Here is a 21,923-nt window from a genome sequence, read left to right as displayed (position 1 = left end):
TGAATAGGGCACTCTTATCAGAGTCTTTGTGTCCCTTTGTACTGATTCTTTCTGTTGCTGCCATATTGATGTTGGTGACAAAATGAATTAGGCTGTAGTTCATTTTGCTGTAATTGAGTCAGAGTCATACAGCACAGAAACAGACCATCGTTTTTAAACAGTGGGTGGTAAGCAAATGGAATGAGCTGCCAGAAGTGGTTGTGGTAGGTACATTAACTTAGGTCTCCTTGCTAATGGCAAGCTGAAGTTGCGTTGATAGAGAATGGGCAATGTGAGCATCGTAACCTATATCCCCCAGTCACGGTCTGTCCCACCTATGGCATAGATTGTAGATCATGCATCGGGCTCTTCAGTCACCCGAGAACTCATTTTTAGTTTGACCATGTGGAACTGCCCGCGAAGAATGTACTTGCATATGGTAAAGTGAGAACTAATGGCATAGCAGCTGCAAACTCCCAAGTTAGGCATTATTAATATACCTTCTTTAATTTAGACTAAGAATTATGAGGCACGGCAACTACTAAAATCTTTGCACACAAACAAATTTCTGGCAAAGGGAAATCTGGATATGTTGAATATTGGAAAACTCTTTTTAAAGCTTTTTTTTTTGCCATTCTGTCAATGCACACTAACACTCAGGTTCAAACCACTGGCAGATTTTAATGCCAACCAACATACCACCAGGGATCCCCTGTGAGTTTACTGTACAACATTAGCATTGCAGAGGGTCATCAAATTGAACGGGGAGATAAAAACACAAATACTGACTTATCAGGTTAGGCAGCATCCATGGAGAGAAAAAATCAGTTAATATTTCAGGTCAATGACCTTTTGTGAGAACAGAACTGTGCTAAATGTGAATTCACTCAATGGACCCAAGGAGGGCACAGTAAAGTACTTTCCATGTGCTAAATTACATACATCACTATAATGTCATGACTGGGAGCAGAAAATACTCAAGGCAGCTGATTAAATGCCAGCCTTTATATCTAATGATATAGAATACAAGAGTGTAGAAATAATGCCTCAGCTACCTAAAGTCCTGGTTATTCCATATTTTGAGCACAGACAAATAATGCAGTTCCAACAATTTTATTTTTACCAAGAACTTAATGTTCATCATTGGAGGTGAAAAAAAAGCCCAAAATTTATCCTTATTATTTGTCTGCTTGACAGTTGTCACTTACTGTAATCAGGAATCTGATCCAGTATTTGCCTACCAGTGAGTTGGACAAATAGCAGTGTTCTTCAGTAAATACATTGAAAACAGTCTACAGCAGAATTAGATTTATTTCTCTCTCTGTACATGATTTAAAGAGAAGGTAATGAAGGAGAAACATGACAATAAAAGAGAAAAAAATTAGTTTTTACTTTTAAAAGAAATTGAACACTACTCAGAATAGTACTGTCCAATTAGATTAGATTACTTACAGTGTGGAAACAGGCCCTTCGGCCCAACAAGTCCACACCGCCCCGCCGAAGCGCAACCCACCCATACCCCTACACTTACCCCTTACCTAACACTACGGGCAATTTAGCATGGCCAATTCACCTGACCTGCACATCTTTGGACTGTGGGAGGAAACCGGAGCACCCGGAGGAAACCCACGCAGACACGGGGAGAACGTGCAAACTCCACACAGTCAGTCGCCTGAGGCGGGAATTGAACCCAGGTCTCTGGCGCTGTGAGGCAGCAGTGCTAACCACTGTGCTACCGTGCCGCCCAATTTATTGCACCTTAATAGTGAACACTGACAGCATCATCATTATTCTAAAAGCAAAATCTGGAACAAAGCATTTTGGACTTGTGAAATACTGTTTAATTTTCACATACCTATAAGTTCTTTGTTTCGTACATCAAGGGCCATGTTTCTCAATGCAGTAGCAACAGAGCAAACAACCCGATCATTGTCCATTCTCAGAAGTTCCACAAGGATTGGAAGGCCTTTCTCTTTTCTGACTGCAGCACGTATGTATGCTGCCCACTGACATCAGGATAGGGAAAGATAAAATTAAATTGAGTCAAAACTTCAAAGCTTTAAACTGAAGCACAATACCTTTAAACACATCTAGACTTAGTTCTACAGCCACTTTTAAACATTAATGTGTAAGATGTCAGAGCCAGTTTTCATGATCATCTAATATTTTCTGGATTTTCATTCAGTTTTCCAAAAGATCAAAATCCAGTTATTATGCATTATTACATCCTGCATCTCTCAGATATTTTGCAACAGTGGGATTGATAGAACAGATTTACATGAAGGTGTGACTAATCATTATCTAGAATTGCTGTTTCCAAGTAACCCAATTACAGCATGTTATACTATGAAACTGAACAGGGGAAGCCTTAATGGAGCAATGATCAGTGCCCATAATGCGAGAAAGCATGGAAATTAGATGCAAAGCTATGCCTTCTGTTGTTCATGTCTAAAAGAGTGACTTCACCAGCTGATAGTACCAATAAGTTGCAGCTGTAAGACTACATGTGGATTGCTTCCCCTTCACTTGTTTCCATCATTTCTTAATGTCCTACCCAATGAGCACTGATGGGTTGAAATGATTTTAAGTCCTTCTGAAGGTTGCTGAATTACATTTCTTAATTCTGACACTTGCTTTTTAATTTTTTTCCTTCCCATGGAGTTTAATTTACATTCAATGTCTACTACTTATATGCTTCCTAAACCTATATAAATATGAAACCAGATTGCTGCATATGCAATTACCTCACCAAGGAATGTAAGCGCTGTCAGAACTTTACTAATCAGGAGTTAGCAGAAATATTACATAATCACTTAAGAAATGTCCAACAGATGAAAATCTCTGCATCTAGCACAGGTATTCTCATATTTTATTTCTGGTAGAACTGGATATGACAATAAAGTTTTATATTTATGTAATATAGCTAGCATAATCTATGACCAAAATAAATATTTTCCAATTTTCAGACCCATCACAACCACTTCTTCCATTCTATTAAAAGCTTATTCATTATTCTGTAAAAAAAACAAAGTTTGACAATTTAAGGTGGCAGGGTAGCTCAGTAGTTAGCATTGCTGCCTCACAGCACCAGGGACCCAAGTTCAATTCCAACTTCGGATGACTATGTGTGTGGAATTTGCAAGTTCTCCCCTTGTCTTTGTGGGTTTCCTCAGGGTGCTCCAGTTTCCTGCCACAATCCAAAAGGATGTGCAGGTTAGGTGAATTGGCCATGCTGAATTGCCCACAGTGTTCAGGGGTGTGTAGGTTAGGTACATTAGTCAGGGGTAAATATAGGGCAGGGGAATTGGCCTGGGTGGGTTTGGGTTACTCTTCGGAGGGTCGGTGTGGACTTGTTGGACTGAAGGGCCTGTTTCCACACTGTTGGAATTCTAATTCTAATTAGAATTTTAGCAATGCAACTTAATATTTCACATTAACTTTACACAAATGTAATAGAATTTACTGATACTAACTTAATAAAGCTTCAGTAAAGTGCCTAAAGATACATGTTCCGTCAAAAGAATTCAACAAAAAGTCTGAGTTAATTTTAGTGTTTTGAATCTAAAGATACAATAAAGGTGCACTTAGGCAGCTTTAGTGAATATCTAAGTGAAACAGACCAAGAGGCTTTTGTTTGATCCCGTTAGTACTGAGTTATTTTATCTCCAGTGGATCCCAAAGAATCAAAATTATACAGATTAGTGGAAGCTATTTGACTCACTGTGTCTGCACTGTGTTTAGTAAAGCTTTTTACTTCTCCTCAGATCTTCACTTTTCTCCATATTCTTTCAAATGTTTAATTTTGAATTATTCATCCACTTTTCTTCCAAAATATATGACAAATTTTATTTCCACTAATGTTGCTAGTAAAGCATTCCAAGTCCTAACAATCTTCTGCATAGAAGAAAAATTCTCCTAACCTTTCCCTTCATTCTTCTGGTATCAATGCTCCCTGCTCCCTCAGTTTGTATTGTTTCCATATAAGGTGTGCCTCTCCCAGCTGCAGCCTTTCCTGATGCCTAGATGCACTATATAGGTGGAACATACAGAATTTAATATATAAATAGCTAGACTGAATAGCCATAATATGCAACAAAACTGCTCTGTTGAGAATAAGACACATTCAATTCTATTAAACCCTGACTGGGATTGCAGGACTTTACATGACTGAAAATACCATTTCCATGGTACATGCACAGCTTTATTTTTAGTCTTGGCCTGAAGTTGAACTATTGGGATGGATTCCACAGACAACAGATGGAGGACACAAACTAAGAAGGTCAAAATAGACGACCTCCCAATAATCCTTTTTGTAATAATTTCAAACAAATAACAAAAATTATTAACGATGTGGTCTGAAATTTGCTTTAAATCAGTAGGCAATTTACTCATGAAAATTTAACATAAAACTGAGTTGTGCCAAATACTGAACAGGGAAGGGGAAGGGAAGGAAAATCCAAAATGAAGCTGCAAGGGAGTCACTGTGTTATATCTGTACCAACTGCTAGTTTCAAATGGAGAAATCTGGAGACATAAGTCTGTGTCCTACTGTTCAGAAATGAAAGAACATTTCAACAATTTCCATTTAAGTTTAAAGTCATAACAATTCCACACAGTGGCAAGGTTAAGGTACTACAAGGCAAATCATTTAATGCATTTGATTTTGCATCGCCAAAAACAGTAGCATATTCAACAATGACAACTATTGGACATTGGAAGATCTCTGTAACTTCCAGAGTGCATACGCATTGCAGTGTGGTAATGACAAGTTGTTTTGAAGCACCCAATTCCACTCTGAACGTTTTGTTACTTCAAAATCATATTAAGAAACTGGCTTTTATTTGGGACAACTGCCTTAATTCATCACACTTTTAAATTTTACATCCGTATGAGATATATGGGGCTTCGTCACAACTTCAAAACAATTTACAAGCAGGATCTCTCATTTTAAAGTTAAAATGGATATATTAAATAGCTATCAACATAAAAATTCACAAAAATCTTAAATTTGTTAAAAGGTAACTTCTATGACATTTTAAACATGATGTATCAGGCTTTTACATTATTAAAGATGAGTTTTCTGATGAGAATTATATATGTAAACTGCTCACATTTAAAAATTTGTAAAATTAATATAATAAATAGTCCTGTCCACCCAATATAGCAGCCATTTTTTGTAACCATACCCATACTGCCCGTCTTTCAACTTGAGCTAGCTTGTGCTGGTGTGACTCTGTAACTTTCACCAGGAGAGAATGATGCCACAGGTGAAATTCTTGTTCCCTGGATCACAGTAGGGTCATGCAGAGTTTTATCTGATTTCAATGATGAATACTGCCATTACATAAAATCTGGGTTATTAATGTTTATACTGGACAAAAAGCATGATCTGCAGCTACTACAACTACATCTTGATCAAGTGCAACTTCACAACAACCGAACTTCCCTTTTGGAAGCCTCTATTCTCAGCAAAGCCTGGGAAATATAGTGCCACCTCAACCCTTGTTAAATTTAGCTTAGACAAAATAATGGCAATGCTCCCTCTCCTGACATTCAAAATGGGAGGACAAGTTGAAAAGGTCATAAAATGTGTGGAATTTTAGGTTTAATAGAATGAAGACCGATAACAGTAATGTCAAGTCTGCATAATTTACTGGCTAAGTTACAGTAATAACATTGCTTAGCTTTACAACATTTTCAAAGGAATATCAAGGATAGCAAGAGATTAAAGACATGATGGCCTGAGATGATAGAGTGGTGGGACATGAAATTTTAGTTATGAGAGATTAGGATTTTTATTATTACAAATGAAGAGAGATGTTAAAGCAGTTTTGATATCTAATTTGGGAAAAATATTTCTACTGAATGGTGAATTTTTATCTAGGTTGACAAATTTAATATCACCAACAAAAGGAGTTTTCTTTTATACAGAGCTTGGAATATTCTACTAGAAATATGCTGAAAGTAGAATCTACAATTACTTCTTGAAAAATTAGACAGAATATAAAACAGAGGCACTGTTCATTTGGTCAACCAATCCATGCCAGTGGTTGTATATCATGCAAGTTTCAGATTTGGGAAAAATACTTGGTTATGGTGAAAGGAACAGGATGAAAGGGATTGGAACAGTGGGCATCGCTTTCCAGAGAACTGGTACAGTTGATGATGGACCAAAGGATCAACTTTGTAATGTAAAATTTTATAATTCTATGGTCAGCTGCAAAGTAGTGCAGTGGACAAACACAAAAGAATCTGTAACTTTTTCCCAATAGTTGAAAATTGCCTGTTTGAGAAAGACATCATGCAGTAGGTGGTATTCTTCGTATGCTGAGCCTGAGTGCAAGGGAGCATCAGCCTGTATTTGAATCTACAAACACTGATATACAACCACGAGATACCAAAACAGTATGGCCCAAGGAGGGAAAAGATATTGTAATTTATAGAAAGGACATTACTTACTCTGAGCATTAAAATGCATAAGTTGTTATTTTTAAATAAATACACATTACACATGTCATTTTTGACATACCTTCCAGTTTCCTGCTGATAGGTTCTGTAGAGATCCAGCAGATCCTTCCAATGTGGCTGGGTTTGAACTTTCAGCAAGAAGAGTGAGATATGGTTTCACTATTGATGGATGCCACAACATTTCAACTCCTTTTGGAGACTTTGAAAATCCGGGTATTGGACCTACTCCATCCCACTGTAAATGAGAGGTATTGGTTTAAAATGTTGCAGGATCCCTATAAGTACATTCTATTCATCACTGAAAGTTGATAATTCGGCTATCTAACATCATACTACTTGGCTGTGATACTATTTATTTAATTCAAATTATTGCAAGATGTCCTTTTTTCTTTCAATAATATTTAACTATGGTCAAGTCATTTTGCTCTGTATGACTACAAGCCTCAGCCTCAAGTTTTTTTCTTTGTTTCATTAGAAGTGCCATTAACAGCAAGAACAAATAATATTTCTTTACTGTTGGAATACTAACTGTATCATAAGACCCTGCATATTTATTATGAAAGCTCATGACCACCTGTTTGAGGCATCCCAACACCCCAAAGTCTGATGGAGGCCTGCAACAAGAAATGAAGCAAGTATTCTAACCCAGTTAATACCTCCAAATCTTTCTCATCACAATATGAAGTTAAAATTGGGCCACGTAATTGCCTTGATTAATCTTCTTAACGTACTCTTCACTTTATTTGACCATTCAATTTTTAAAATTATTTAGATCCAATTGAAGCTTACAAATAAAGCTCCACTGAAGCAACCATTTACCTGATCTTCCTGGGGTTCTTTCTTTTTCTTTTTCTTCTTCTTACCCCAGCAACCAGTTTCAGCATCTTTATTGGGAGAGTCACTACCAAGTAATCCATCAAGTTCACTTGTTCCTATCAGTCGAGCTTGTGGAACCTCTAGTTCTAAACGATAGGACAGATTTCTCAAGATGCACACACAGTTTTCAACAGTCTGAAATAAGAAACATAGTTATAGTGCCACTTAATGAAATAAACACTGTAGCCAACCAGTCTCCAATTGCAGAACTCTCAACAGTGTCCATTATTAGATGTCATCCTGCAATTGAATAACATTTGTTGGATAATCCTGAAATCTTATGAATCATGCTGAAAACTAATTCAGGATTATCAGTTGGAATCAGTGTGGCACATTAGTGCATACTGCATGCTACACATAACACACAAAGCCCTGTTCTTTGTAGACAGAAAGAACATGAACACGCACTGTGCCTGTTTCAACTCAACAAAACAGGTAACAGCCATTCTCAGTTCATTTTTCAGGGCAAGACCCTGAGCCAGACTCAATCTGTCTGGTTTAATATCAATCAGCATTAATGGGTGCGCTCTTTGTTGCAACAGCTCTACCAAAGTCAATTTACCAACCAACCAGCACTTTCATCTGATGCAGTATGATAAGTTTCCCCTTGAAATCGTAGATATTTTTAATCAAACTGTTCAGAGATGTTATGACTCTCTTGGGGCATGGGACTCAAATCTGAGTTTTCTGACTCAAATCTGAGTTTTCTGACTCAGAGGTAGGGACATTATCACTACATCACAACAGCCCCCAACCCCCTGAAATTGTATTCTTGCAAAACGAGCTGAGTGCAAAGTAAAATGTTTCAACAAACAGCAAGTCTCTTTTCTGCAGTAATCATTTCTGAATTATCAAACAATAATCGAGGGAAATTTGGAAGATTACAAACAATGCATTCACACACTCTGTAGCCACTTCCCTAAAGATCCTAGCATATAGGCCATCAGGTCCTAGCCTTTAGCCTTATAAATTTCACAAATACTTTTTCTCTAATAAGGTTTTAACATTTGTCCTTAGGATGTGGATACTGTTGGTCAAGCCAGTATATATCGCATACTATTAATTGCCCAGGCGGCAGTTAAGGGTAAGGCATATTGCTTTGGATCTGGAGACAAGTTAGCCAGACCAGGTAAGGATGGTAAAGGTTCCTTCTAAATATTAGAGAACTAGATGGAGTTTTATGACAATTGATAGTTCGACTAGCTTTTTACTTCAGATTTTTTTAAAATTCAAATTTCAATATCTGCCATGGTGGGATTCAAAAATTAGCCTGGGGATACAAAAATATCTGTTTAAGATTTCTGCTTTATTACTTCCTCTGTCTTCTCCTTTAAGGAATCAATGTTTACTTTCGCTACTTTCTTCCGTTTTGACATATTTGAAGGTTTTACTGTTGGTTCTTACCTTCTCTAGCAGAGTCTCAATTTCTAATTTCTTCCTGCTTACCTTTTCCTTATTTCTAAATATTTCTCAATCTTGCGGCCGTCCACTAATCTCTGCATCATCAAATGCCTTTTCTTTCTATTTCATATCTTTAGCTTCTTTAGTGAGGCACAATAGTATGTCCTTCTTGTGGAATCTTTCTTGGAGTGGAATACACATTTGTTAAGTTCTACAGTATCTCCTTAAAAGTCTGTCTCTGCTTATCTTCTATCTTACCTTTTAACCTATTTTCCCAGCCCACTGTTTCCAACCTTATCTTCATAAATTTAAAAAGATAATTACAAAAGAGAACGTATTACTTTCAGACCCAAGTCTCTTGAGAATTCATGCTATGATCACGCTGGTAGAGGATTCTTTAATGAGACATCATTGAATAATCCTGTTTCAATTAGGTTCAAAATAGTGTACACCTGGTTGGTGCAAGAACACAAACATATTCTAAGACACGATCTTGAATACAGTCTATGTGCATCCTCAAAGGTACCTTTTCAAATTTGATTTGTTCAATCAATATGCAAATCAAATCACCTATAGTTATTAGTTTAAAATCACACAACACCAGGTTATAGTTCAACAAGTTTAATTGGAAGCACACTAGTTTTCGGAGCGTCGCTTCTTCATCAGGTGATTGTCAGATGAAGGAGCCTCACTCCGAACGTTAGTGTTGTGTGATTTTTAACTTTGTACGCCCCAGTCCAACACCGGCATCTCCAAATTATAGTTATTAGTGTATCTTCCTTATAATCCCCTCAGTTTGAGTTATATTATGTTTTACAGTATAGCTATGATTAGGGGCCCTATGAACACTAGTAACTACTATTTCTAAACTCCACCTAAATCTGATTCCACACCTTGACCTGCTGAATCAAGTTAATTTCTTATATTTTTAACTGATCTCATCCTGTATTATCAGAACTACCCAGCACCACCTCGTTTCTTTCTAAAATGTCAAAAACTCTCGAATATTCCGTTCCAGCTTTGGTTATTTCACAACCATTTTTACAATGCCTGTCACATCATAATGATTTATTTCTAGTTGTGCTATCCCACCTTGCAAAGTGGACCTTGCATCTGTTGTTAAGAAACATGCTGGTGGCTTTGTGTGAAAGTCTGCCTACCCTCCTTCAGTTAAGGGATTACCACAAATCTGTACCGTTAGTAATTTATGGATCCTATCATTTATCTCAAAAATTGAAAAAAAAATTTTACATCAAAAATAAAGTTCTATTTTATTCCATTCGATAATTTTTGTGCTCAAAGAAATCGAAAAATGAAAGACTACAAAAAAAATGGAAACGTTGCCACTATCTGTGATGTCATGTCAACAAACTTCAATGCCCTCAAGACAGAAGTGGAGACTAGGAGTGAAAACCAGGAACTAAAACAAAATGAAGTGCTTTTAACAATTTATTGTCAAATTCTGCTCTAAGTGTTTTGCAGTTCATACAGAATCAAATTAAAATAATGAATACAAGCTTGATTAATGAAGTGCATTACAGGAAACACAAATCACAAACCTTGCTATCATAATCTGCAGTGTTAACGCACATCTGGATCACATATAGTAATGAATCCACCAATCCCTCACAAGATCGGATCTTCTTTCGAGCCTCTTCACCTGCAGAGCTAAGATTTCTGCAAGATGGCAAACTTGTTTAAAAAAAAGCTCGCCAACACATACAGGTAATGATAAACATTTCATTGAATTAAACATAACAAAATTAGGCACTTTTTGTAGAACAGGCACTTTTTGTAGAACAGCCACTTGCATGAGGCATTGGTTGCCCCTGGCATTAAAGTCCAGGAGAATTAACATCTTATTTAGCGGTGACAAAAAAAAATGAAGACTGACAGATGAAATGAGTGAGAAGACAAAATTACAACATAAATAACCACTTCATTTAGTAAAAGCAGTTATTTGAAAACAATTTTTGTACTTGAAAACATGCAACTACAATCCTTCACAATATTTCCATACTCATGAGCTTTGGGCTAATGAGGATAATTTAGTTATTTACCTTAGACATCCAGTAGTATTTCGCAGTACTAAAGAAGTATGGAATTTCACTTTTCTATCTTCATCAAAAGAAGAACTGCTCCACCCTGAATGAGGTATCACTACACTATTTGTGAGAGTTGTGAGAGCATCACGAATAATTGGCATCTTCACTGCATCGCATGAAGACAAATTCCACAGAACTCCTAAAAAAAAATTGGAAAATGTAATAATTTCCCAGCATTTTCTCGTTTGACCCCAGAAATTTTCTCCCCTGCAAAGAGTAAAAGCTGTTTAAATCTTCAAAACTGGTTGCGTGGGGTGCAATGCGCATACACTGAGATACACAAAACATCACAATTGGGTGTAGCAGGCTGAATGGACCAAAGTTTGTTTCCCCTGTTTTTAAACTACAATAAGTCCTCAATGAAGTTGCGGCTGTGTTCCTGAAAATGATAACATTGAACTAATGTTAAAATGTGTTGTTAAGTTCTGCAGGACATTCCTCAGAAAAGAAAATTAAAACAGTATGCCTTCTGATTTAAAATATTTTACACTGCTAAATTCCTATTTTAAGAACAAATAGCAATACAACACAAGAACAGGCCCTTCAACCCTCCAAGCCTGTGCCAACATATTTTGCCCTTCCATACTAAAACTACCCTTACTTAAATAATCCATATCCCTCTATTCTCTTCCAATTCATGTATTCAGCCAGGTGCTTCTTGAATGTTGCTGTTGTGTCTGCTTCCACCAACTTCACTGGCAGCATGCTTCAGGCACTCACCATCCTGTGTATGAAAAACTTGCCTTGCATATCTCTTTTAAACGACTTTCCCCAACACCCAGAGTCCGTATCCCCTAGTAGTTGAGCCTTCCACTCTGGCTAAAAAGCCTCATACTTTTTACTCTATCCGTGCCATTCACAATTTTATAAACTTCTATCAAGTCGCTCCTCAACCTCTTGCTTCCCAGTGAAGATAAACCCAGTCGATCCAACCTTTCTTCATAACTAAAATCCCCCGGGCCAAGCAACATCCTGGTAAACTTTTTTTGTACCCCCTCCAAAGCATCCATATTCTTATGGCAGTATGGTGACCAGGACTGTATGCAATTTAGTATTAAAAGTATTTGACACTGAGGATTAAATTAGGTTAAAGGGATAAGACATGGCAGGAGAGTTCCAAATCGTAGTCCGCTCCTCCTGCTTGATGTGCAAAGATAGGCACATTTTCAGTGCCCGGGACCTGCATGCGTTAAAGAAATGTCTCCAGCTGCAGCTCCTGGAAGCCAGAGTTTCAGAGTTGAAGCGGTGTTTGGAGTCACTGTGGACCACTTGTAGGGCAGAGTGGATTCTGAATAGCATGTATAGAGAGGTAGTCACACCGCAGACTCAAACTCCACAGGTAGCAATGGAATGGGTGACCGCCAGGCAGAGCAGGAAGGCTAAGCAGGCAGTGCAGGGATTTCCTGTGGCTAATCCCCTGCAAAATAAATGCCCCGTTTTGGATACTGTTGAGGGGAATGGTCTTTCAGAGGATAACAGCAGCAGCTAAAACATGGCACCATGGTTGGCTCTGCTGCAGAGGGAAGGAAAATAGACATAGAAATGCTATAGTTATGGGGAATTCAATCGTATGGGGAATAGATAGGTGTTTCTATGGCCGCAAACAAGAGTCCAGGATGGTGTGTTGCCTTCCTGGCGCTAGAGTCCTGGATGTCTTGGAGCAGTTGCGGGACATTCTGGAGTGGGAGGGCGAACAGACAATAGTCATGGTACAGTTTCGCACAAATGACACAGGTTTACAAAAAAAAAAGATGAGATCCCAGAAGCAGAATAGAGAACTAGGAAGGAAGTTGAAATGTAGGACCTTAAAAGGTAGTTAGCTCAGGATTACTACCAGTGCCACGAGCTAATAACAGCAGGATATACAGGATGAACACATGTCTGAAAGGATAGTGTGAGGTGAAGGTTTCAGATTCGTAGGGCATTGAGACCGGTTTTGAGGGAGGTGGGACCTGTACAAATATACGGGTTACAAATGGGCAGGACTGTGGACTGATGTCCTTGAGGAAGGTTTAACTAGTGTGGTAAGGGGATGTAAACCAGAGGAGTAGAGCAGTTGATGCAGAAATGGAGGGAAGAGGTAGAAACCAACGCAAACATGACTAAAAACAATAACACACAGTGGAGATGTTCTGAAATACAGGTGTTTCAATGCACAAAGTAAAATAGGCAAGATGGGATGAACTTAAAGCTTTGGTTAGTATGTGAAACTATGATATTATTGCGATTATAGAGACTTCGCTAAAAGAGGGACAGGACTGGCAGCTGAATGTCCCAGGATTTACATATTTCAAGTGTGATGAAAGGGGATGTAAAAAGGGTGGGGGAATTGACCCTAGTAAAGGAGTATCTCCCAGCTCTACAAAGGGGGGGGGGGGGGGGGCAAATCAGAGATCTGTGTGGCAAGCAAGAAGGGTAGAATTCAAGAACAGGAAAGGGGAAAATCACCTTGCTGGGATTATACTAAAGACCTCCTAACAGCCATGATAGATACACGAAAAAATGTGTCGACAGATTTTGCAAAGATGCAAAATCAGCAGGGTTGCTGTGACAGGCGATTTTAACTTCCCCCACATTGAATGGGACTCACTTCATGCTAGGGGCTTGGATGGGGCAGAATTTGTAAGGACCATTCAGGAAGGTTTCTTGACAGTATGTATTAAATACATTTTAATATAAACTAAGTTTAAAAACATGGAAAAAAAACATAACTTGCTACCTATAGCCAACTTGCTACTTGTCCAGTTTCCTGAATCTCCTGTTACCCAATTCTCTTGCTTGTGGCAGATCCTCTCTGCTCTCCCACCCTCCATGTTGTTAACACTGCCAACCTTCAAACCACTGCCCCATTAAGTCTCAGAAGTATCCTTTATTTCTTTGAATTATTTCCATAATGCACGCTTTCCATGATCCAAAGTCTGGAGCCAGAAATAAACACAAATTGTAGACATTTTAAAATAAATATTTCTGTAAAAATGTATTAAGGGGTGATGATGGCATAGTGGTAATGTCATCAGTAAGGGACTAGAAGTCCAGAATCCCAGTGTAATCTGCTGGCGGCATGGATTCAAATCTCATCACAGTAGCTGTTCCTTATCCAGTTTGACCTACACATGACTCCAGAACCACAGCAATATGTTTAATGCTTAATTACTCCCTGAAATAGCCTAGTAAGCCACTCTGTTTAAGAGAAATTTGGAACTGACCACAAATGGTGCCATTGCCACTGACATTCATGTTCCACCAAAAAATAAAGAAAAGTCATTCTTGAAGCCCTTAAAATTAGACAAATCTGGGCTTTAATTTTCCAGCAGTGCATAAGCAGTTAAAAAATTGGTGTTTCCTTTTGTAGTTATCTTTCAACTGCCTTTCTAACATCTCTATTCTGCTGTTAACTGTTATTCTCATAATAATTTTTATACAATTCCTCATCTCACTTGACCTTCATTGCTGCACTTTTACAAATATGTCTGTTGGTCTCCATGAGCTTTAGTGACTTTGACTTTGACTTTGTTCTTAAAATGTATATTTATAGTGGTCCTTGTACTGCAATAAAATATTTAAGACTATTCACTGTCTTTCATTTTTAGTTATTCCCTGTAAATATCAATTTGATCTTTACTTGGAACATTCCTCTCACCGCTTCATCAACTATATTCAGATTAGAAGCTCATTACAGCAAACGTTTTTCTTATAGTAACATTTTAAACTTTTCAGATTTATAGATGCCCTATTCCCAGTATTTCAGAATCATCTTAAAAGTGCTGTATGCTATTGATACAAAGGTTTTCAAAAGCTTTGATGCATTTTCTCTTAAACCAAAATACAGTAGTTCCTCATGCGATGCTCCTGAAATGTGCAACTTTAAATTAAACAATGTTAACTTGACTACTGGATTACCTCATTGCACCCAATGCAAAAGCTTCAGTTAGGTTCTGCAGGATCTTACCCCTCAGAAAAAGGACATTCAAACATTATACCCTGCAAGTTTGGACACCCCTGAAATCCTATATTTCACATACTAAACTATATAATCACTAAACTAAAGGAAATGTTCAAGCATATTAAAAACCACTAAAATAATTATCACTGCTGGTGAAGTTTCCTATACTTTTTCAGAGATTTCATTATTATGTTTCCTTCAAAATCCCATTTGATAAAATCACATTAAACATTTACATTTAGGCTTTTCACAGCAGCAACAATCCAATTACTACTTTACAACCTTTTTATCCTTATTTAGGGAGGCATTACTTAATAGCATTATTATAGCTGAATTCCCCACTATCAACATCCTGGCAGTGACCACTGATCACACAATCATCTGGGCCCATCATATAAATACTGTGACTACAACAGCAGGTCAGAGGCTAGCATCCCTGCAGTGAACATCTCCTGCCTCCCCAAAGCCTGTGCACCACTGACAGGGCACAAGTTGAGAGTGGTTGAATACTCTCCATGGTCTGAAGGGTTGCAGCTCCAATAACAGTCAAGAAGCTTGACACCATCCAGAACAAAGCAATCCATTTGATTGGCACCCCATCCATCACCTTCAATACTAATTCCCTTCACCAACAGTGCATACTGCTACCTGTGTACCTACAAGATTCATTGCTATAACTTAAAGTTCCTTTGTCAGAATCTTCCAAACTTGTGATCCCAATCACCGAGGAAGACAACAGCACATGCACAAGAACCTGAAATTTCCCCTTCATACCACACAGCATCCTGACTTAGAACTATATTATCATTCCTTTACGGTGACTGGTTTAAAATCCTGGAACTCCCTTCCTGACAGTACTGTGAATGCCTTTACATCTTAAGGAGAACAGTGGTTTGAGAGGCAGTTCATGAATACTTCCTTCAGGAGAATGAGGGACAGGCAGTAAATGCTCACCTAGCCAGTAATAACTATATCCCCGACAAATAATTCATTGTGTGCTAATATCAGAAAGATTGCATTTGACTATGTGTTGGTAAGTGATCAACCAGGAATTCCATTAAGGAAGTTTGCACATTCTCCCTGCACGTGTGTGTGTGTGTGTGTGTGTGTGTGTGTTTCCTCTGGGTGCTCTGGTTTCTTCCCACAGTCCAAAGATGTGGCGACTAGGTGGATTAGCCATGATAATACGGGTATAGTTTAGGGCATGTGGGCGGAATGCTGTTCAGAGGGTCAGTGCAGACATGATGGGCAGAATAATTCTAAGTTATGTTAACCAGGAGATATACTGTGACAATGCAAACACTTTCTGCTGCTATCTGTCTCATCCCCACCTTCAGTCTTTCTTTCTCACTGATTACACTCTCCATGCAGATTTACTTTTGGTGAACCGTTAGTATGCCTGTAGCAGAGCACTGAATGCAGCCAATCAAGAAGAGAAGGTAAGAGTGCTTAAGGTGAGTAGAATAAGAGCATTGGGATGCTGGAGAGTAGTTGAGTGCAGTAACGAAAGCAGGGAAAACACACAGGGACTAGGAGAGTGCCAAAGACAACACCACCAAGGTGTCAGAGCAGAGTGGCATACATTAAATTTAAAATAAGCAAAAACAGAAAATTACAACAAAACTTACCACTTAAAAGGTTGATAAAGAAAGAGTCAGATGGGCTTATGCTACCTATATGGGAGAACTGGAAAGCAAATATAACAGTAATGCAAGCATATGTTATTTCAGATAATAGTAAGTATTGCATGTAAGAAAAAAATGATTACAAAGGATATGTGACAACAGGGGAATGTTCCATCATAAGAAAACTGAGTGCAGAAGCAGGCAAACAAAAATACTTGAGGTCAAATGTCCTGAGATATGTTATGATAGGGTCTATCAACAGTCTGTAATTGAAGGTGATGAATATGTCATGAAGTGTATGAACATTGAGCAATCGGTCCCTCTTTTGTAGAGTATTAAAAAGGAACCTGTGTCCTCCCATTTTGGTGGCTGCTGCATTTTTACATGCCAACTGTTAAGGCTTCAGGAACGTATACCATAGCAAGTTGAAAGCTGTGGTGAAAAGAAATAAAATTGCAGCAGGACATGAAAGTATGCAAGATGTCAAATGTACAAGTACAGAAATGCTTAGTGTTTTAAAAAATAGAATTAACATTCAATTAGATAGCAGAAATAGACAATATAAAGGTAAGCAAGGTACATTTCTGTGTCAGACATCCACTTTATATGGGTTAAAGTACACATTCAATAGCGGGGAAAGTCCTAAAATTCAAAATGTGACCTTATTTTCTTAGTATTTGAGGCTTGTCCATGCTTATAGTGCAAAATCAGTGCCCAAAATCACATAACTGGATGTACACAAATACAGCAAGCAAGGTCAAGAAATCATTTTTTCTGAGCTGCACAAAATAACAAAGGGTTTCCATACAAAAGCCTCAAAAATTAACATTTTCAGGAGAAATTACTTCTGTATTGGAAATAAATAATATAAATTGATAGATTTATTAATTTACAGAATATAAATTGAAAAAGTAGGGAGATAGGACTAGTTAGTCTTTATGGACTCCTTCAAAGGGCTCCCTCTAAGCTACTAATACATAGAAACGAGATTCTAAATACGCAAAGCAGCATCGGCAATGTTTAACTTGAAACTATTCTGCACAATAGATCAAGTGAACATAATTTTTTTTAGAAAATGTTACATTACTATCACAATCAGAATCATATTGCACTGGGGCATACAAGACAAAATGTTAGAAAAAATGTCAATGAAATATTACATTGATTTATACCAGGCTTATCCAACAGGCAGGAGAATCGACGTTTCGGGCATAGGCCCTTCTTCAGGAATGAGGCTCAGATAAAAGGTAGGGAGGAGGGACGTGGGGGAGGGCATTGGAAATGTGATAGGTGGAAGGAGGTCAAGGTGAGGGTGATAGGCCGGAGTGGGGTGGGGGCTGAGAGGTCAGGAAGAAGATTGCAGGTTAGGAAGGCGGTGCTGAGTTCGAGGAATTTGACTGAGACAAGGTGGGGGGAGGGGAAATGAGGAAACTGGAGAATTCTGAGTTCATCCCTTGTGGTTGGAGGGTTCCTAGGCGGAAGATGAGGCGCTCTTCCTCCAACCGTCGTGTTGCTATGGCCTGGCGATGGAGGAGTCCAAGGACCTGCATGTCCTTGGTGGAGTGGGAGGGGGAGTTGAAGTGTTGAGCCACGGGGTGGTTGGGTTTGTTGGTCCGGGTGTCCCAGAGGTGTTTTCTGAAACGTTCCGCAAGTAGGTGGCTTGTCTCCCCAATATAGAGGAGGCCACATCGGGTGCAGCGGATGCAATATATGATGTGTGTGGAGGTGCAGGTGAATTTGTGGTGGATATGGAAGGATCCCTTGGGGCCTTGGAGGGAAATAAGGGGGAAGGTGTGGGCGCAAGTTTTGCATTTCTTGCGGTTGCAGGGGAAGGTGCCGGGAGTGGAGGTTGGGTTGGTGGGGGGTGTGGACCTGACGAGGGAGTCATGGAGGGAGTGGTCTTTTCGGAACGCTGATAGGGGAGGGGAGGGAAATATATCCCTGGTGGTGGTGTCTGTTTGGAGGTGGCGGAAATGACGGCGGATGGTACGCTGTACATGGAGGTTGGTGGGGTGGTAGGTGAGGACCAGTGGGGTGGTGGGGTGGTAGGTGATTTCCGCCACCTCCAAACAGACCCCACCACCAGGGATATATTTCCCTCCCCTCCCCTATCAGCGTTTCGAAAAGACCACTCCCTCCATGACTCCCTCGTCAGGTCCACACCCCCACCAACCCAACCTCCACTCCCGGCACCTTCCCCTGCAACCGCAAGAAATGCAAAACCCTTGCGCCCATACCTTCCCCATTATTTCCCTCCAAGGCCCCAAGGGATCCTTCCATATCCACCACAAATTCACCTGCACCTCCACACACATCATCTATTGCATCCGCTGCACCCCATGTGGCCTCCTCTATATTGGGGAGACAGGCCGCCTACTTGCGGAACGTTTCAGAGAACACCTCTGGGACACCCGGACTAACAAACCCAACCACCCCGTGGCTCAACACTTCAACTCCCCCTCCCACTCCACCAAGGATATGCAGGTCCTTGGACTCCTCCATCGCCAGACCATAGCAACACGACGGTTGGAGGAAGAGCGCCTCATCTTCCGCCTAGGAACCCTCCAACCACAAGGGATGAACTCAGATTTCTCCAGTTTCCTCATTTCCCCTCCCCCCACCTTGTCTCAGTCAAATCCCTCAAACTCAGCACCGCCTTCCTAACCTGCAATCTTCTTCCTGACCTCTCCGCCCCCACCCCACTCTGGCCTATCACCCTCACCTTGACCTCCTTCCACCTATCGCATTTCCAATGCCCCTCCCCCAAGTCCCTCCTCCCTACCTTTTATCTTAGCCTGCTGGACACACTTTCCTCATTCCTGAAGAAGGGCTTATGCCCGAAACGTCGATTCTCCTGTTCCTTGGATGCTGCCTGACCTGCTGCGCTTTTCCAGCAACACATTTTCAGCTCTGATCTCCAGCATCTGCAGTCCTCACTTTATCCAACAGGCAGCCTGATTTCAACCTAATTCTAAATACAGCAAGAAGAACTGGAAAATTCAGCAGGATGCTCCTCCCATGGGATGTTACTTTTCACCTGCATTTCCTGCTATCAGTTCTTCAGTGGCTTCTAAATACAGTGTTGAGAACTATGAAAACAGCAGTTACTGGGATTAGGCTGAGCCCTGAACAATGTAAGTGACAATAAAGAGTCTTCTTGGAGGGTCAGTGAGAATGCAATGGGGGCACATCTGGAATCCTGATGACTGTTACAGGGAACAGTTAGCAAGCAACTTAGATGGATGACAAGGCTCTGCTCTTCCAGTGCAGGCACTGAGTGCCCAAAAGACAACTATCAAGATGGCAGAATAGGTTTCTGAAATAGTGACGGTGTCAGGGGTACGTGTGATCAAGGGAGGGAAAGTGGGGAATGGGGGAAAAGTAGGCAAGAGCAAGAGAGACAACATGCACGTGACAGTGCTTGCGAGAGATCAAGTGCAAGAGAGAGAGGGAGGGATGAAGAGGGGAGAAAAGGCCGCAGGGAAGGAGGGAAATTTGAAGAGTGTAGGAAGCCTGAGATGAAACCATCCTCTTCCCGCTTCTACTCTCTCCCCTAAACCTTTAAGATGATGAAAACCCAAGCTGAAGGGCAACCATTTTCTCACTTTCATGTGATTTCTGCTGAGGCCAGCTCAGAATGTGCCGTGCCAGAGGCAAAAACAAGGTCATTCTAAGTTAAACCCAGCTCCTTAGACGGATCCGCAGGTCCCTCCCCTTCCCTGATCAGGTCAAAAGTCACATGACACCAGATTATTGTCCACATTCCTGTCTGGCCCATTCACTCGGGGAACACTTCAGCGGTCAAGGACATTCAGCCTCCAATCTTCCAAGGTGGCCTTTGTGATACACAACACAGAATCGCCAAGTGAAAACTGATAGCCAAGCTTCATACCCATGAAGACGGCCTTAACTGTAATCCTGGGTTCATGTCATGCTACATGTAACCCCACTATACTGTTTTGGTCTGTAAAATCTTCCTTACTGTCCTGTTCTGACACCGTCATCTTGATAACTTATGATCACTCTACCTCAGTTTGTACAGTTTTGGATTACTTGTTACTTTGGTTAGACCCTCAGTATGTGACTCTTATACCTTTAATATTATTCCATCCATTTGATTTGTTTACAGCATTATTGTTATGAAGTTGAAAACATGTATTGTACCTTTAAGAGAGAGTGAATGCTGTCTTGCACTAACAGCCTACAAGAGCAGTCTTGGTATGTACTGAAAAATTGAAAATATGTAACATTTGGAAATAGATACCGAGTTGGTTGCTGTTTTGACAACAATTTGAATTTAACCAATTTAAATTATGCCCCAGGAGATTAAAACCCAACTGAGCTTGAATTTATTGTTTTGTCAATATCAAACCAATGAGACGATCTGATGTTTGGGATATAAAAAAGGCAGGCATTTTGAAAATCAGACAGAGCAACTGTCATCAAGACAGACCCAAGAAATTAGGAACAGTATCAAAGGTATCTTTCCATATGAAACATCTTCACATTAAAAAGAAAGATAACAACTCAGGGAGATCTTCAGCCGGAAGAAGAAAGACACTGAAGACGACAGCGCTATGTGGTTTTAAAATTAAGTTGATGTAATTTTAATGAGTATTTTATTGGAACAGTATATTGTTATAGAGTTGGAGGCAGGTAATAAGCAGTTAAGAGAAAGAGGGGCTTAGATTTGTGAATAGTTGTTGTTTAACGTTCACTTTTAGAGTTAAAGAATAAATTGATTTTATTTTCTTTAAATAGAGAAATTTGGAGAGTTCTCTGTAACTCTTTTTTAACAGATTACAAGATGAGGTGAGCTTTTTTTGGCTGTTTGGTTTAATTAACAGAAGGATTCACTGCCGTGTCGTAACATTACCTTACTTTTAACTTTTCAGAACTGTCTCTACCTCAATTAATCAAATTATTGGGAATTCCTTCACTTGTTAGTCAGCTGTTGACACTTTACTGTCAGTTTTGATCGCCTGCAGAGACTTATTATTCAGCTTGTCAAAAATCCACTCACATATTTGCATTAACTTTTGATCTCTCTGCCTACAAGTTCTGTGCCTGTATACTTTTCTTCACTCCATCTGATGAAGGAGTTGTGCTCCAAAAGCTTGTGATTTCAAATAAACCAACTCGACCATAACCTGGTGTCATGTGACTTCTGACCTTGCCCACCCAATCCAACACTAGCACCTCCATATCATGGCTTCCCTACTCATGACTTGGGGCATGGTCTGCCCCTCTCTAGCTCTGCTTCTTTACTAAAATAACACAAAACAATGATTTAGCTCTGCTGCATAAAACTTTTCAATAGCTATTCTTAATTACTTATTTAACTTATCAATTTATTGACTGGATTGTTCTTCCGTGAAACAAACGATTACTGCTAAATCTTTCTGAAATTTGCTCAGCAATTAAGTGAAGAAAAAACTCGAAAATGCAGAACGGTTGGACAAGCCTGTTTTTTGTCAATGATGGTACCGGTCCTTTATCTTGGAGACTGGAACATCCCGGGCCATA

The 21,923-nt window shown here is 39.6% G+C and overlaps 1 protein-coding gene across 6 annotated transcripts in view; it reads right to left on the bottom strand.

The window, feature by feature from the left end:
- The window catches only part of pkp4 (plakophilin 4), a 276,311-nt gene that overhangs the window by 20,568 nt on the left and 233,820 nt on the right, over positions 1-21,923 (bottom strand). For all 6 annotated transcript variants that reach the window (XM_087989074.1, XM_043693802.2, XM_043693805.2 and 3 more), the window contains 5 exons: positions 10,785-10,968; positions 10,284-10,401; positions 7,267-7,458; positions 6,509-6,682; positions 1,835-1,985 (listed from right to left, as the gene is read on the bottom strand). In XM_087989074.1, the coding sequence (XP_087845200.1) occupies positions 1,835-1,985; positions 6,509-6,682; positions 7,267-7,458; positions 10,284-10,401; positions 10,785-10,968 (819 nt within the window). The remainder of the gene's footprint in view (positions 1-1,834; positions 1,986-6,508; positions 6,683-7,266; positions 7,459-10,283; positions 10,402-10,784; positions 10,969-21,923) is intronic.

The sequence above is a fragment of the Chiloscyllium plagiosum genome, unplaced genomic scaffold (genome assembly GCF_037043375.1).
Source record: "Chiloscyllium plagiosum isolate Xiang-an unplaced genomic scaffold, Cpla_swu_hap1 HiC_scaffold_7, whole genome shotgun sequence".
NCBI lineage: Eukaryota > Metazoa > Chordata > Chondrichthyes > Orectolobiformes > Hemiscylliidae > Chiloscyllium > Chiloscyllium plagiosum.
This window is presented reverse-complemented; position numbering and strand designations above follow the sequence as displayed.